We start from the raw sequence: 18,216 nt of genomic DNA, 5'->3' as shown, positions 1-18,216 counted from the left end.
CTACTGATTTCTTCTTTAGAACTAAAAATTCTTATCCCATGGGAAATTGTAAAATTCTTTTAACATCAGACTAGAATCTTGCTATTTTAATTTTTCCTGAAATTTTGTTTAGGAAGGGAAAATAATAATAAAAAAACCAAATCAAACACTCCCTCTTAGCCACACTTTTGCTCCAAAATTACTGGTGCTCCAGAAAATGGCTGTGAACCTGGCAGCTCTGCTTTAGAGCTTGACAGAATTTCAATTCTGCCATAAAAAGACCTGCAGACCTAAGATCAGGCCCTTTTATCCCAACAGGAACAGAAAGCAAACCTGACAGAAAAATTCTAAATAAAAGCTATTTATCATCTCACAATTGTAATTCTCTAATTATAGAACAAGATGATGGATAAGACTTCAGTTAAAGATTGCTCAAAAGTAAAAGGGGAATTCTGTTCCCTGTATCCTGTTCTCTGTAGACTTCACTCAGAATTTATTCCTGACTATGCATGCTACCAAGGGTTGTTATAGCAGAAGAAATACCAAGATAATGCTAACATTTAATTTACTCCTTTCAAATACTCTTCTGTTGAAACACTGAAAGAGTCAACAGTTCACTGAACAAAATCGCATAATCAACTTATTATATACTGTTTGCATGAGGCAGGATTTCACAAAATATTTAATCATATTCAGTGCAAAAAACTTTCTAAAACTGTAACATTTTCAATTCAGAAGTCATTTGGCATTGCTTCACCCTGCCCCATTTTGTTTTTAAAAACATGATAATGACAAATTATTATGGAGTAAGTTTTATGCTGAATGCACGCACAGAAAATAAAGCATTTACCTTGAGAGGCATTTTACAATATTCATTGAGTAGGGGCACATCAAAAACTAGCCTTCTCAACAGCTGTTGTAGCATAGAGGGACGTAAGTGGCTGTAATTTAAAAAAAAAAAAAAAAAATAGAACTTCTTAATAAAATTCATACAGTCTGGTGAATATGAAGTAAAAATTGAAAACAATGTGCATACTGCAAGTCAAATCACTCATTAAAAGTATTTTGAGAAACCAGTAGTAGATGCTTAAGGAATCTCTCTATGCTTCATCTACATATAGAAGGATATAACACAGAAAAACATGCTGCTTCTGGACTCTCTTCAGTGATTAGACAACATGTATGATTGTGCCATATGACAGCAGAGGGAAGGGTACTGGATTTTTTCAGAATACATAGAGGGTACAATCTAAGCAAAAGAAACAGAATATTATCCTGACAAAATGGTTACTGATGTGACACTAAAAAAACCCCAAACACTCCTAACTGAAACTAATCTGGGAAATACATTATGATTATTCTTATAAGAAATAAATCTCAAGTGGAAGACGGAATAAATTATCCAGCATTTCTTTGCTAGCTATTGAATTTCAGTGATCTACAAACTCAAAATCAATGTAAAAATGTGCCTTTCAGATATCCCCCTCAGTCGTCACTTTTTCAGGCTGAAGATTCCTGGTCTACTAAATTATTCCAAAGGAGTGAAATGATTTCTTATGTTGATTCTTCTTGTTAAGCTTTTCTGAATCTTTTCCATTTCTACTATATCTTCTTTTTGGCAGGGCTCCAGTGCTATGCACAAACTGAAAATTCACACTGCATTACTAATTTCACAGTCCACTGCACAAATAGCACTACAGTTTATGACAAAGATCAAGAAATATGATTCAGTTGGCAAATCTACATCTCAATTCCTGATACAACTTCAGTGCTCAGTTCAGTTTTAGGATTTGGAGAGTGAGGGGAGGTTTTCTTCTTTTTTTTTTTTTTTTTTTTTTTTTTTTTCATTCTTCAAACCACAATCAGAAATACAAGCAAATTTATTCCTTAAATCTTCAACACATACTCACTATCAGACTTGCCAGAACATTTTTGGTAGTTACTGGGATTTTGTTTTTACAAATAATCAGAACTTATCCTGTATCACCGTAAAGATCATATCAACATGACAGCTTGTATAATGCAGTATCCATAACAGAAAAATCAAATCTATTTTCTCTTTAAAAAAATCTCATACACTCTGGTCATTTATTTCATGCAAGAATAAAATAATGGTAGTTCTACATTATGCAGAAAAAAAAATATTAAAATACATACACTGCACAAAAGAAATTAATTTGTACACAGGTATCATACATACTGGCAAATAGCAAGTAGGCATTCTTCAATAGTGTCTCTTTGTGCTTTTGTAAGGGAACGTCCCTTGGATAACCTATATATTGTGTGAAGCATGGAGTCAACCAGAGAGGCATGATGCTCTGTTCCAGAAAAGAGGGGAGCACATCTTTTGAGTAATGGAAACACAGCTGAGCAAATATATCTATTTAGTGCAAGAGCTGCCTCTGTGGTACTTAGAGAAACCTGTATGAAGCAGTAAATGAATGTTAGTATCATATAGAATAAAGGTTACTCAATATAAAGTCTATAAAACATAATAATGAAATACTCCTCAAGTCCCCTTAGTGGCTGGGTGCTAACATGATATTCCCAGTATACACATGAGGGCAAAAGCTATTTTTTTTTTAACTTGAGAAAATCCAAGACATCCCCTATCTCTTGCCTTACTGCACTCTGAACCAACAGGAGCAAAAAAAGAATATGCAGCTTCTTTCTTTAAACAGGTCAGCAAAACACAAAGCATTAAGTATCATGTCACTTGATTTCTTCATATGTACACATATATGAATTTTCAATGTACTTCTTGAAAGCACACATGAAATAAAAGTAACCATTAAGCCTATTACAGTATATCCAATATACATACTGCATAATTAATGTATTAAAAGTTTTTGAACTACATTACAGTGTTGCTTGATAAGGTAGTACTGAATGCCTATGATCAGACTTAAACACTATAAATTATTAGTAACTGAATGATTACTGTTTGTGCTTACAGTGAGCCTACACTACCTTTTTTTTTTAAAAAAAAAAAAAGCTGGTTTGACTTGAAATTCTGTCCCTTACAGAGCCACTATATTCAGCCACTGCACCTAAACTCAATAGTGAAATACTTACTGTATCCAAAGAGGCAGAGGCTCTTAAATCTGGTAAAAATCCAACTTCCAGTAGGTGAAGGAGGAAGCTTTGGTCCTTAATACCATAGACACGGTCCAAGAAGAGTACCATGGGTGCTTTATGATCAGGACAGAAGTTTGCAGACATGTCTGGCTCGTTTACTGTGCCATCTACCCAAATACATAATGCAATTTTTAATAGTAGATAACTGATAAAACAAGAAGCACCAAGAAAATGAAAGACACTGTAATTACATTTAATGTGTAAAACCACATGTTCAATGAAAATTATATTCTTGTTCAGTTTTCTCATAAGCTGAAAAAGAATACTAAGCTTTTATTATTTCAAAAACTCTATATTTTGCAATTTATTAATCTTTTACTCTTAAATGAAAGTTTAAGAATGAATGGCATTCTCCTTGTTTCATTACTACTATGGACAATGCTTATATAGTAAAATTAAAGATAAATAATACTGCAAATATTAAAAGTATATAGTAACTGTGAAGTCAAAGAAGGTTAAGAATTTTAATTTTTGTCTCATTTAAATTAGACTAGGAAGAATATGGAATTCAAGGGAAAGACAACAATAACACAGAAGTTAACTGTGTATCAGATAAACCATCTCTGACTGTAAAGGGGAATAGACAATTCTTGTGAAACAGAAAGGACAACAGAAGAAGGAGGAGGAAGACCAAGTTATTTTGTCATAGAAGAAAATGACAGACTGGTAGTTTATAGCCCATGGAACATGGAGACATTAATAGCAAAAATGGAGATCATATGCCATAAAAACCTCATCCTCTCTTGAGTTTATGCTTTATAGAAAATTTCAGATTGTATGGTTATCTTGGAAGTTATTATTTTGTGAAAAACAAATGTGGATAACCACATTGACTGCTTCTAGGAAAGAATCAACAGTTGCACAACAAGGAAGAACACTCATCATCAGAGTGCATCACCTCTGAACTCTGATTTTGAATTATTTTTGAGTTCCAGAGTGAAGAGGGTGAAAACTCGAGTCTTCACTGACTTCCCTTTAACAGGTAGTGTTAAGAAGTCTGTTAGTTCCACTGACAAAACCTCAATTTCAACCTCAATGACAGGTAGGCATCCAGGTACAGATAGGGAGCTGTGCAGTTTGATGCAGAGAGAGCAGCAGGTCCTTGCCATGCCCTGGGTTCTGGTTCTCTATGTGTACACACAGTACACAATGTTTGGGTCTTCAGAGAGTAATCTCACTCCCCAGAGGTGAGAATGTATGAATCGGAGTAGTAAGAGAAACAGGTCCTACAGCAACACAGCTGCATAGCCTCAATTCTACAGTGACAACTCTTGAGGTAGAGGAGGACATAAGTCTTGGGGAAGGAGTGTATCTACCTGGGAAGGAAGGATCTTAAGAGAAGAACCACTTCTCCACACTATGTCAGTATGTTCCAGTGCACATAAGATTCTCCTGTGGTAGACAGGGCCTCCAAGGATATGAAGAAGCAGGCAGTGGAAGTGGGAGATTTGCTGTATTAGGCACTAAGCTGGGTGGCTTCATAATGTGTAAGAGGATTCCATGATAAATTGTCTATAGCTTATGGGAAGACCTCGTGGGAGGCAGGCAGAGATCTTGAGTCTCAAAGAATGCGTGAGATAGTGGTGTAGAGGAGAGGGATTTAGTTAAGATGTATTATAAATGGGAAAATTCTTTTGGGACAAGATGGGCAAGTACAGAAATAGCCTGCACCTTAATAAAAAAGAAATCAAGCTTCTAGGATTAAATGTTAGAGGTCAGAGTGGACCTAGAAATTGGAGAAAAGGTGTAGAGGAGCACCTTCTTCAGATCAGGACAATCCCAAAGTGAATATGTCTGGTTTTCACTTCCTCTGAAAAGGCCAGGGAAGAAATAAACAGCAGAATTCTAAGAAACAGGAAAGATGATTACAATGCAATGTGCACATGTAACATTTTAAGCAAGCAATGACAATGAGGACTCTATACTGAGTCATCAGTGACCTGGAGAAGGAGACAAACAAAGGAGCCTGCAAGTCGGTATAAAACACTAAATTCTTTGATGGGGTTAAATCATTAACAAAACTGAGTGAGCAAAGTAGAGGTAGCTGCACTTCAATGAAGAAAACTCTTAAGTTAAGGCATCTGCAGAAAAATAAGACATGCCTACTTGATGTTGAGCTTGGAACTGACATTACAAAGAGATGTTGAGGTCATCACTGAAATTCTGTGAAACCATTAGCAGAAGTGTAGCAGCAGACCAAGTCAGTCAAGATAATGGGCAAAATCAGAAAGGGGTATTCAGAATATGAGAGGGGGGATCATTTTTGTGCAATATAAAATAGAAAATTAATACATAAACCAAACTATTGTGTGCCCATGTTATCAGCACAACTTTCACACCTATTGTACATCTCACAGCTGTTTTTCATATCTTAGGACTGCAGAATAGAGATAGTGAAGGTACACAGAAGGGCAACTAAACTAATTCAGGGAATGGAGCAGTTACACTGAGAGACTATTGAGATTCTTCAGTTTGGCAAAATGAGGACTGAGAAAGCATATAGCTGAGATTCTGTGAGATTTAGAAAATTATGAATGTAGCTGACAAGGTGAACGAAGAACTGCTATACACCAAATCCCCAAATACTACTCTTCAAGGGTGTTAATTAAAATTAGTAGAGTATAAGTGTTTTGTTGTTTTTAGTTTTGTTTTAAATAAAGGGATATGCTTAAAATGCTTCTTTATCTAGCAAATAGTGGAGTTCTGGAACTTATTGCCACAGGATTTTGTGAGTACTGACATTATTCCAAAGGGATTAGATACATTCTTGGACACCAGGTCCAGATATGGTCCAGAAATGGATATTAATGTACAGGACCCTCTAATCTTTCTGAACAAATGACTGGATGAAGTACAAAAGGACTGAGTCCAAGGTTACACATTCTACCTAAAAAGATAGCATTTCCACAACCACTGCTGGAGACAAAGTAATGGGATGGACAGCCCGTTAGTGGGAACCTATGAAGTAATTCTTATGCTCTTACATTCTCTGCCCCACAGGAGTCAGTATCTGTTCTACTGGAGCAGCTCCAATTGATACGTATCCAATTAAAATCTGAAGAACAGTTCTCTGCTTGTACTCAACTCTAACAAAACTACCCTATTTTACATGTGAAGGCTTATGTGCTGGAAGATTTTTACAAATAGATGAACTGGTTGAATAAAAGCACTGAAATTACCTTTGTTAACTGTTGACAGCTTTAGTGGTATGCTTATAATCCCAACCAAATCTTCAGTTGGCACTAGAGATCGAAGGATTGATCTGATTCGAATAGCTTCCCCTTTTCCGCTTTGAATAAGCTGTTAGAAAATTTTATCAATTAAGAAATTTAGTACTGAGGAACATAAGGAAAATTTCCTCAAAATACTGATATTAATATGACTTTTTTCAAACACTGGAAAAAAAATGCTCAGAAATTCAATTTCTCCTAGCACTCTAATGTAGTTGTTGATTTTCAGATGATCTTACTTATGAATAATAGTTTTGATATCTTATCAATAATTTCACAATATTATGTATTCCCCGTGACAGAAAACAACATCACGTGGATAAGATTCCTATCCCAACCAGATAAAGTGATTAAACTGAATATATCTGAAAGACTCATGTTATTTACAGAATCTATAGTGCCAGGTTTTGAGTTTGCCTCTATACTATGAGCAAATGCAAACATGTATGATGTATCTATGCATTTTTTTTATTATCTCTATGCAGTAAAAATTTCAAAATACATTAACAATGAGGTGACCAATTCCTTTATAGCAGAAATTAGGTACTCACAACTTGTGTCTCTGAAAATCTCTATCAGTAATTTTCCTAACATGAAACTACTATCTCAGGTAACAGACAGCTACAGACAACTTTACAGCTAATAAACTTAATGGCTTTGGTAATAGTAAGAAGGCTACAAACTAAATTTCTTGCTTGTTTTACTGAGATATTGCATTTTCAGCTGGATTTATGCTATTAAAAAAAATCTTAAGATTCTGACAAGTCAATTTAACTAAAACTAAGTATAACAAGTGGCTGTTACAGGCAGTACAGTCAAAACAGTTATTTTACATATTTTTCCATGTATTTATATGGCATAGATACCATATTTCATCAGTGCACACAAAAGCAGCTCTGCATCACAGACGTTATGAAAGTGATTTTTATGGCTTTCTAGAGAACTGTAAAGGTTGAGTTTCAAAATTTAATTGGAAGTATAAATGTGCAACACTAATAGTTCATCTTTGCTTTGATTCCATAGTCATATAAAAATTCTCAAAATTTTAGATAAATAAAAAAACATAAAGAATCAAAAGACCATGCTGCTTTACAAACAGCTTGCAGGGAACACATCTGTCTAGATACAGCGAGAAATGCAATAAATTTCACCTTCTGAAGAGAAGCAGCTTTTGAATAAAGAACAGTTTAGTTAGACATGTACAGTTTTGTTACAAATCTCCTACATTTTCTGAACAAGTGACAAAATGAACTTACATGCATTTCTGGTGCACAGCGTCCAAGTAAATCTATAAGAGCTGAGTAAAATGACATGATTGCATTGCCCATGTGTACAATCTCCTCTTCTTCCTCCTCCTCTTCACTAAAAGGTAAACAAAGCCAGTGATCATTTTTAAGTTTATAGCACCCCTCTGGATCTAGATCCATGATCCAGAGACTATTAATCAGATATACTAATTTCCTCTGGGTCTGGATTACAAGGTTTTTATCTCTAGAGTAAACATACAATTGAACAGTGATAACTGACTTCCTCCTCTTTCACTTTACCTTTGCTTTATTCCACAACAGCCTTCTCCTTCAGGCTTCTTTTCTATAGCTCTTACTCCACTGTTACCTAGCTCATGCTTTATGAATTCCATATCACAAATGCTTTTAGATGCAAATCTCTAATGCTCTATGTTTGTATAATGCCTTACACAACAGGGCCTATTACCAAAATATTGCAAGCATGATTAAACCAACTCAGCTATTAAATCATCATTTGCCAAAGGAGCATTCACATTTACTTACCCTTCTCTTTTATAGGCCTGGGAAGGAAGGTCACGAGTAGGATTCTCTGAGATCCTGATAGCTTCTTGCATAGCTGCCAGCAAACCATTTCCTCCTTCTCCCCTAAGGTCTGGTCCGAAGCACTCTGGCCGTCGAATAAGGAGCTTGACAACAACACTTGCATTTTCTTCAACACTTTCACCTGAGGACCAAAACCAACTATACATACTTTCTCCTGAAAGGTATCCTTAAGTCAGAAGACAACCATATTTCCCCCTAACTTCTACAAAATATAAAGCAAATCCTCATCCCTATTTTTGGGAAAAAAAAAAAAAAAAACAAAAACCACAACAAAAAACAACCCCAATCAACTAAAAACCCAAACCGTATCAACTTGGCAGCTCAGATGTGCTTTATCAAAAACATACCAAGGTTTAAAAGTGACAGTGCAGACTTGTCTTGCAAAAGTTTCACTACACTCAATCTAGAAAGGTTCACTTCAGAAGGTTAATTTGCTTTTTCTGGCAAAGACTACTCTCTCTGGTATACAGGTTAATAGTCCCAAGAAGCCTGCTATTGGGGAGGGCGAGAAGGAAGTTTTGGCTCTAGCCAACTGCCCCAACCTCTTGCTCTCTCCCCTCTCCTGCAGAACAGGGAGAAAATAGAAGGAAGTTGTGATGACTCATGGATCAAGATAATGACTGTCTAGTAGAAAAAGCAAAAGCTATGCATGCAAGCAAAGCAAAAAGACAAATTCAATCACTGTTTCCCAGGCAGATGTTTAGCCAGTTCCTAGAAAGCAGGTCCTCGGCACACATAAACGGTTGGGAAGACAAGCACCATAACCACAAACATCCCCGTCTTCCTCCTTTCCCTGAGTTTTTACTGCTGAGCACAATATCATGGTATGGAGTATCCCTCTGGTCAGTCTGGATCAGCTGTCCCAGCTGTGTCGCCTCCCAACCTCTTGACCACACTGAATCTACTCAGTGGGGCCAGGGGAAGAGGGGAAGGGGGCAGAAATGAAAAATATACCACCATATGGGTTGATATGAAGAAAACTAACTCCATCCCAGACAGACCTAGTACAGAGCGTGAGTTACTTGATTTTTAATGAGCCAACTGAAGCAAGGAATGTTGCTTAACATTATGTCCTTAGAACTTCATCAGTGGAAAACTCATCTCAGAGTCTTATCTTCTCCACTAAAAGAATAACAAACTGTATTTTAGGTTAAATATACCTACAGTAAAATCTCCTTGATTCTTTCAACTGCATTTTAAAATATTCGTTAAATCTTCTGCTTGCTATTTAAAGCCTGAAATGGAATAGTTCACTTTTTCTATATACAAAAATCACATTAAAATCAGTTGTGAAGGTCATGGCTTGCCTGAAACAACCCCACTTATAACAGCTTTGTGTGGAAAAATGTATGTATATTTGAAAAGGGTGAAGAGCGGGTTTAACTATTGTATAAATCCAGCACAGGCAGAGAGGTGGTGATCTAGAAGCTTGCGAAATAAAAGAAGGAACCTTCATATACATGTACTCTGTATGCAGCTAGCTGCTTTGTGGACTGCAGTTAGTGGCACATGGAAGAATGATAGGAATAATCAGGTCAAATTCTCAGCTGATGGTTAAATGCAACTGTTTCAAAATGCACAGTCGCTACCTTATAAGAATACTGATAACCTGTATGAAGTTATGAAATTAATGGGACATGTAGGAAGAAAACAAATTACAGGAAACAGTAATATAAAATGTAACAGAAAAATACAGTTCACAGCCACTGAACTAGTTATGTCAGTAGCTTGGATCATCAGCACCTATATTTTACATGGAAGCTACAATACTAACCCAGTACACAATAGCAAGTTTATATTAAACTGAATGTTGAAGCTTTAACAGCCACTAAAAAAGTAGGATTAGAAACTGTGGTTTAGCCAAGAGCAGCAGTGGTGCTACCAGAAATACAGAGTCAACGGAAGGCAATGGTAGGTGAGGTAACTGGGACTGACTGGCTCTAGAAGGAGCAGCTAAACACTTTAAACATGTCAGTCTTGTATTTTTCCCACTTAAAACACTGGTATGAACACAGGATGAGAGGAAATGGCCTCAAGTTACACCAGGAAAGGTTTAGATTGAATATTAGGAAAAATTTCTTCACTGAAAGGGTTGTCAAGCATTGGAAGAGGCTGCCCAGGGAAGTGGTGGAGTCACCACCCCTGGAGGTATTTAAAAGACGTGTAGATGTGGCACTTAGGGACCCGGTTTAGTGGTGGACTTGGCAGTGTTAGGTTTATGGTTGGACTTCATAATCTTAAGGGTCTTTTCCAACCTAAATGATTCTATGATTCTACACCCTAATTACTGACATTCCACGCTCAGTAGGGGTTTTTTATTCTTTCTTTCTTTCTTTCTTTCTTTCTTTCTTTCTTTCTCCTTTTCATTCACCTTATTTTCATACTGCAGGGAAAAAGCAAGATTTTAAATCTTAAAGTCAACAATTTTAGTTTCATTTGGTTAAAATCTTCTAAGTGAAGATTTTTAAAATAATGAATTAAGTAAAATCTAGTCTCAAAAAAATTCACCTCTCTACAGATATACAAACTACCATCAAAACACACAGACCACCCAACCCCAACTACAGTTCCTAGCTGCTCCCAAATCTTTGTATGTTTGAAACATCTTCTGAGGACACAAATACAAAACCCCCTTAAAAATTGTGAGGGGCTGTTTGAATCCATATTGCATAATCAAAGCGCAAATCAAAACAAAATTATGAAAGGTAATTAATTTTTAATTTAATAAAAGCACTACCAATATTATATCTCTATCTATCTAAAACTGTCATAACAAGAAGATTCAAAACCCTGACCATAACTGTTTGTCAGAAAAAAAGCAGCTGAAACACTTGAATCTAAATCTTAATTCTAACAGTTCATCCAGCAAAGTTTACTCTTCATAATAAATAAACTATCACAAGACAAAAGTTATCTTAAAGTAATTATACACAGTACTGTTAACATTTATTTATAAAATAAACAAGGAAAACCACACACTTTATTATCTCAAAGACTATTTGTTCTACACTTCTTATATCATAGCAGTTTGTCAAGTTAGTTTAGCAGCCTGCTCAAGCTTATCAACTAATGAACATACTTCAGACATGTTTACTACACTGGACAGTAAATGTGCTTATTGTTTCTATTCCAGTTATTCTTTGCTAATTTCAGACCAATAGTAAGGGAATAGAACAGCCAAAATCTAAAAATTAGACTGTTTAAAATGATTCTCTTTCAGCGGTCTCTAGCTGTCCTTACAGCAGTTTCCATACTGGCAGACCAGATAGGTGGTGAAAAGCCAAGTCTTTTGATCTCATCTATTCTCTAATTTAAATTACTAGTTTGGCGGAAAAAAAATCCACATGAACTGGAGGATGCTTTTTGTTTAGTGGCATTCAGATAATCTAAATATGATTTTAGCATATTTGTTTCATAAATTTCAAAAGGAAACTGGCCACAGAAGCAAGTATAAGACAGTTGTCAAAGGAGAAGACTTTTTTCTTTTTTTATGACATCAGATTTAAGGTACACAGTCAGGGTGCTTTACAGACACTGATCCCTCAGAACTATGTACACATGTGATCTATTGGAAATTTGCTTTTTGTAATGCAAAATGGCCTAATTACAAAACTCTAAATCTCCCAGTGGTATAGTGGCTAAAAAAGGTCTAACCATCAGTGCTGACTGGTTATGCATATAACCAGTATATATGGTATACACAAATACCACAGTTTACTTACTGAAAGAATTCCTAATATTATTTGCCACTCTATTAAATTATGCAAGTTGCAAAAAGAGTAAGGAAAAAAAAAATGCAGCTGATTATGAAGGTTCAAAAAACTAGAATAAGCAGAATATACCAATATTCTTGTATTTGTAATGAGAACAGTATGCATTAACCTCTCTTCATCCATTAATGCATTTTTATGGTTAGAAAAGAAATTTTAAGCAAACCTTTTAATGGAACTTGGATGCCAAGAAATACACTTACTGTTAACAAAAACTGCAAATCTTAAGAATGACAGGTAACGTTCACCCTCTATTGGATTCCATCCAATGTCTGGATAGCCTTTAGCCAGCAGTACTGGACAACTCTGCAGACCACAACCTGCCAAGTAGGTAACAACCTACAATACAGAAGCAATCATTTACTCATGTGTTTAGGAATAAATTTCTAAAAATAAGTATGAAACAAAATGAACATTGTTTTGTTTTGGTTTTTAATAACAAGGATTTTATATACAAGGTATTTCACGTGAGAAACTACCAACATAGCTCATTACTGCATCAGTCTCAGTTTCTAGTTCCTGCTTTTGATGATGAAGAAAAAAGTCAAGCACTCTTTACTTCTGAAGTTACCTAATTATATGATGATATAAGAATACAACAATAAGAATAGATGTGGAATGTGAAAGGTAGAATAAAATATTGTGGAATTCAGATTTTTTTTTTACAGTACATAAACAACAGTTAAAATACTGTTTAACAACTTTAAAAATCACATCAATAACCATATATGGCTAATTTGCTACAGTAGCAAAATAAATATTGCATCAACATTTTATTTACCGTAATTCCAATTTTAGTACATATGCAAATAATTAAATTTTTCAGAATACTGATAAATATCAGTGAACAGTTTTAAGAGTCTGAAACCAGAAAGATTACAATTTTTGGCAATATGTAAATTCCTAATACCAGTTATTGTCAAGAGGAATATCTCTAACTAAGGGAAATCTTTGAGAAATTATGACAAATTTCATTAATTATAGTAAACTAATTTTTCTGAAACATGTACAGGATGATTTCTCAATCATTTAAAAGGAAATTTGCAGACAACTGCACAAACATGATTTTTGTTTTTAATTAAAATACACAAAGGACAACACAACACATGATGATAATACTTAAATATATTTTGAAATAAGTAATGAACATCAAGAAGCCTTCATGAAACTGTAAAAAGAGATGCAATCATCATTTTTTACAATGGAAGGCAGCCAAAAATGGGTGGAAAAAGGGAGATAGGTTTTTCTGTTTGGAAGAGAGACATCTGTTATTCTGCTTAAGCACTCTTATAGCAATTCCACCATCCATGAGATCATATTTAGTCATTATCTAATGCCCTAGGAGAGAAACTAGTAATGAATTCAGGAAGAAGAATTATACCTCTGCTGATACAGTTGCCTCCAAAAGGCTGCAACAGAGGAAAAATGGGCTGATGTGAAAAAATTGTTTATTACAGCATACAGTAAGCAAATTACTCAGTGCACTTGGTAGAAAAACTATGCAATCCCTAACAGAGCTCAATAGCTTTCTAGCATCCATTCAGAAGATATGAGTGAATACATACTTGTAGGAGACTAGAGCTGCATCTTATACAGAATGTGAGAAAACTGGTAGAATAAATCTCCATCTCTTTTCAGATTTTATAATGCTACCACCAAACCCCATAATTTTAATCTATTTGGTTTACTATAGTATGTCATCAGGGCGTGGGCTACTTTTCTTGTGCAATCCTCTACCCTCCACACATTCACACATGTGCAGTAAAAAGAGGTCAAATCTGCAGTGGCAAAAGTTAAAAAGTAAAGTTGTCTCCGTGTAATTTATTGGCTTTGAACACAGGCTTTATAGTACAAACTTCAGTCACACAGAAATGCTGTATCATTCTGTGAGTAGGGTACGTATGCCATGTTCATGAAACTGATATTGTTTTTTCTTGTATATAGATTTATTTTCTGAATACCATCCACATGCTGCACTGTATAAAATTATTGACTCTCCAAAGTTAATATATTACAGGCAATACATTACCATTCTTACAGCTAAAAATGGTGAATTTTGGAAGCCCAGATTGAGACATATACAGCCTGATTTTTCAGCATAAAATACTGTGTGCACTGCAGCTGATATCTGTTACTGTGTGAACATTCAATACTTGTATGGTGCCAAGTATTCCAGTGTAAGCAATCAGTAAATGAGGAACATGCAGTTAATGATCAACAGTGAGATTCAGTTTAAGTGATTTGTCCTACAGTAATTTTCATGAAAATGTGAGGCAGTCACTGGTGGTGTTCCAGTCACTCGTGGTGTATCCTAAGGGTTGAGAGAGCAAATGAGTACCACACAGCTGCTCAATCCCCCCTTTCCCTCCCAGCACTGGGACGGAAAAAAGCAAAAGGCCCAGGAAACTGAGATAAGGGGGGTGGGGGGATGGGGATGATGAAGTCATCCTTTAAGGTACAGGCAAAACCCAGAATCATTAGGGGAAGAAAAAAAAGAACATAAAATTTAATACAGACAATAACAACAACAACAACAACATGTAACAGTCAGAGTAGGCCTGTGAGAAGGATTATCACATCTTGAAAAGACCTTCTCCCACCCCTCCCTTCTTCCTGGGCTCAGCTTTGCTCCCAGTATCTCCACCTCCATGCACCTGCCACTTCTTCCCCTTCAGGGAGGGGGAAGCTTCTTACATTCCTCCCCTGTCCCAGCACAGTCCCCCTCTCACAGGAGACAGTCCTCCACAAACCAGCTCCAACATGAGTCACTCCCATGGGCATGTGGGTCCCACCCACAAGTTGCAGTCCTCCCAGCACTGAACTACAACTGCGGGGGCTTCTTAGGGCACAGTCACCTGGGACTTCTTGACATGGGACCCCCACAGGCTGCAAACTGGTATCTGCTCCACGACAGACCCCAATGGGTGGTGGTGGGCAGCCCTGCAATCTCACCATGGGATACAGGGGAGTGTCTTCTCTGGTGCACCTCCTCCCCTCCTCCTCCTTCCTTCCACTGACCCCAGTCTCTGCACAGACATTCTCCTCACAACTCCCCCAACTCCTCTCAGGTTCCCCTTCTTAAATATGTTATTGCAGAGGCACAGCTAATTGGCCTGGCCTTGGCACAAAGGCAGGTCCAACTTGGAGCTGGGGGAGCTTTGAGCCTGTAGCCTCTTCCCCTGCTATCAAAAAACCCCCCACCACACACTCAAATCAGGACAATACTGGGGCCAATACTGTTTAATATCTTTAGTAATGACAGGACAGTGTACTCTCAGCAATTTTGCAGGTGATACAAATTTGATAGTTGTTCTCAATGCTACCTTTATCTAATTAGTATATTCCCATGCTCTCTCACATCATTCCCATTCATATTCCTGTCTTTGTCGTCTTCTAGCTATCCCTACCATACATCCATTTATTTCCTTTTCTCAGCTTTTCCCCTCCCACAGCATATGCTGATCACAAACACCCCCACAATTGGTTCTACTATCTTCACAGGATTCTCCCATACTGCACAGAGGCTTTCCCTGTGCTAAGCCATCATTTAGGTGCTTAACTGTTCTTCATTTATATTAAACTCTGCCTTCTGTTTTCTGTTCCCCAATGCTATACTAGTACATATCACTTCCTTTCCCTGCTTTCCTCCTCTTCTGACTGCGCACTCATCTTCCATCTCTTAATCTGTTTTCCTTCCTGGATATACAAAGGACTTTCATACTATTTTTTGTATCCTTTTACCCACCATTTGTAGTTCATCCTGCCTCTCCTCACATTTTCCTTTATTCCTAACTGTTGCCAATGACCTGACTCCTGGATTTAGTTTCCTATTGCAATTACCCTTAAAATCCTGTTCCAACTTCCCTTCTTCAAATACCTGCCCTTCCATTCTCTTAGCTCTTGCCTCCATTCCCATCAATCTCTATGATTTATTTAAGCCAGAAAACCTGCTTTCTTTCTCCACATTCTCCTCTTAATTTTCAAATTAGCTTCTCCCCAAACAACGTTTCCTTCCTCCTGTGTCTCGCCTTTTTCTTCTTTTCATCATTTCTACCTGATTACAATAGTGAAAGAATGCAGAACATAGAAATAAATCTCTTTTGCTGTGATTCCCACTAAGTGTAATGCAAAATCAAGGAAAATACTGCTCAGTGAATCTCACCTTGAGACAGCACATACCTAGAGCAAGTATTTCTGAGGAGATCATATTGAAAAATTACTATGATCAAACTTACCCTCCTAGCACAAGTAAGCTATTTAATAAATAGGTCAGAGTGATCACTTACCTTATCGAGATCTGGTTCCTCCAATGCTAGTGCAAGCTCATTGTTGTCCATTACAGAAGCTGCTGCAACATCTAGTGGCGTCGAACCTCTCATTGAAGGAAACGCTGCACAAGAAAGGTAAGATAGAACAATTCGATTTGCAGTAATCACAGTCATGCAGCAGAGGGCAGCAATCACATTGGAATCTAGAACGTACTATATTAATAACATGTATTCCTGCTCTTCAATCAAGAACATGGTTAACTGTTTTGAATAATGTCAAAATAAATGCTGAAGTTGTTTTCTGACTTGACATCCATATCTATAAACATACTCAACAACACTGATTTTAAATGTAGATGAAGAAATCAGTATTAACATAGCAAATCGTAGGACTATTATACTATTTCTTTAGTAGAGCAACATGTTAACTATATAATTCTGCACAATCCCATTAACTGAGATTTTAAAATATTCCTATATTAAACTAAAAGTGACATTTTCAAGCTTCAGTTACCTGTTTTCTTTCTTTTAGTCTTATCCAGTTTTCTGTATTTAGTATGGGAAATGCAGACATCAAAATGGTCACCATGGACAGCTAAAGCGCTGTGAAACCACACACTATCTTGCCTTGCTATACCTTATTAATACAGCCCATCTATCTAGCCAAGATAATTCTCCTTGTGTTACAAAATCTAACTCACACACATTAAAAAAACACACATTCAGTGTTGCGAAGTAAAAATATGAAATTCACAGCAGTGGTCTAAATTGTAGAGGGAAGGGAAATGAAACCAGATGAAACAGGCAAGCACCATAAAGGATTAATTTAGATTTCTACTCACAACTATATTGATTGGAAAAGATGTTAAACTGTATGGATTTAATCCTAAATATTTCAAGGTATTTGAAAACACAGATTTAGACTATTCTGTTTCTAATACAGTTCACAGACACATAAGGATGAAAGGAAAATGGGGGGGAAAAAAAAAAAAGAATTAGAGGTGAAATCACAAAGTGGTTTAAGCTTCAGAAAGGCTTCATCACATGCTTCAATTTGCTATACAAATTAGATACTAGTCTTGTGATATCACAGTTCCTCCTGGTCTTGCTTTCAGCTCTTACAGCTACATGACATACCCAGTCCAACGCTGCTGTTTTCCAGTAAGTAACTAAGATGCTCAAACATGGCCTTTTGGTTTTGACGACTAATTCGACAGAAGTAGCACAGGAATCGACAACAGCTTGCCACCATCTTAGGAAAAATGATCTGCTGAAGAAGAAAGTTGACAAAGCAGTGAAATATGTTAATTACCAATCTGTTCCAATTCTTCTTCCTGCACTCCTAACAAGGAAAGTATAGTGAAGTTACCAAGGTGATAAGCAGCTGACAGTTTTGCTTCTAACTTAAGAAAGGACCCTCACTTCCTTTTAATTTTTGCACTCATTAGGCCATTAGGTTTAAAATAATTAAAAAATAATTTTGCAGAGGACTATAGGGGATGTATAAGGGGAAAAAAACCAAAGAAATTACTCTCATCAAAGCAATTTGCAGATTAGCAAATGCAGTTCTACAAAAACTGTATTTTAGCAGCATTACAATAACAAGCTCATTCCCAAATATTAGGTCATAGCAGAACAAAGAATATACAAGAACCTTAGTTTATCCTCTAATATTACAATAAGAATATATAGTCTTCATATAAAACATTTTTACAAGACTCCTATATTGTTCAATGTATAGGCCTGATAAAATTAAACTCCATTAACTATCCAATGCTTGTAAAACCAAAAGCAAACAAAAAGCCACCACCACTTTACCTGCTGCACATTATATTCAAGGATTTCTCCTCTGAAAATAAAATAATTTCATCTGTAGAAAGTTTCAATTAGTCATAACATCTGAGATTAACAAGTTATGCCATTCTCACATTTTACTGAGAGAACAAGACCAAAAATCATGGGAGAGATTTTTGATGCTTGT

At 36.2% G+C, this 18,216-nt stretch overlaps 1 protein-coding gene across 1 annotated transcript in view; it reads right to left on the bottom strand.

The window, feature by feature from the left end:
* The window catches only part of RYR3 (ryanodine receptor 3), a 242,309-nt gene that overhangs the window by 84,853 nt on the left and 139,240 nt on the right, over positions 1 to 18,216 (bottom strand). The window contains exons 42-50 of the mRNA XM_026848909.1: positions 17,373 to 17,505; positions 16,254 to 16,357; positions 12,171 to 12,306; positions 8,138 to 8,318; positions 7,604 to 7,709; positions 6,297 to 6,417; positions 3,055 to 3,224; positions 2,180 to 2,400; positions 830 to 920 (exon numbers count right to left, since the gene is read on the bottom strand). Of these exons, the coding sequence (XP_026704710.1) occupies positions 830 to 920; positions 2,180 to 2,400; positions 3,055 to 3,224; positions 6,297 to 6,417; positions 7,604 to 7,709; positions 8,138 to 8,318; positions 12,171 to 12,306; positions 16,254 to 16,357; positions 17,373 to 17,505 (1,263 nt within the window). The remainder of the gene's footprint in view (positions 1 to 829; positions 921 to 2,179; positions 2,401 to 3,054; positions 3,225 to 6,296; positions 6,418 to 7,603; positions 7,710 to 8,137; positions 8,319 to 12,170; positions 12,307 to 16,253; positions 16,358 to 17,372; positions 17,506 to 18,216) is intronic.

The sequence above is a fragment of the Athene cunicularia genome (genome assembly GCF_003259725.1).
Source record: "Athene cunicularia isolate RWA chromosome 5 unlocalized genomic scaffold, athCun1 chr5_part1, whole genome shotgun sequence".
Lineage (NCBI taxonomy): Eukaryota > Metazoa > Chordata > Aves > Strigiformes > Strigidae > Athene > Athene cunicularia.
The sequence above is the reverse complement of the archived record's forward strand: the minus strand, read 5'-3'. Positions and strand labels throughout refer to the sequence as shown.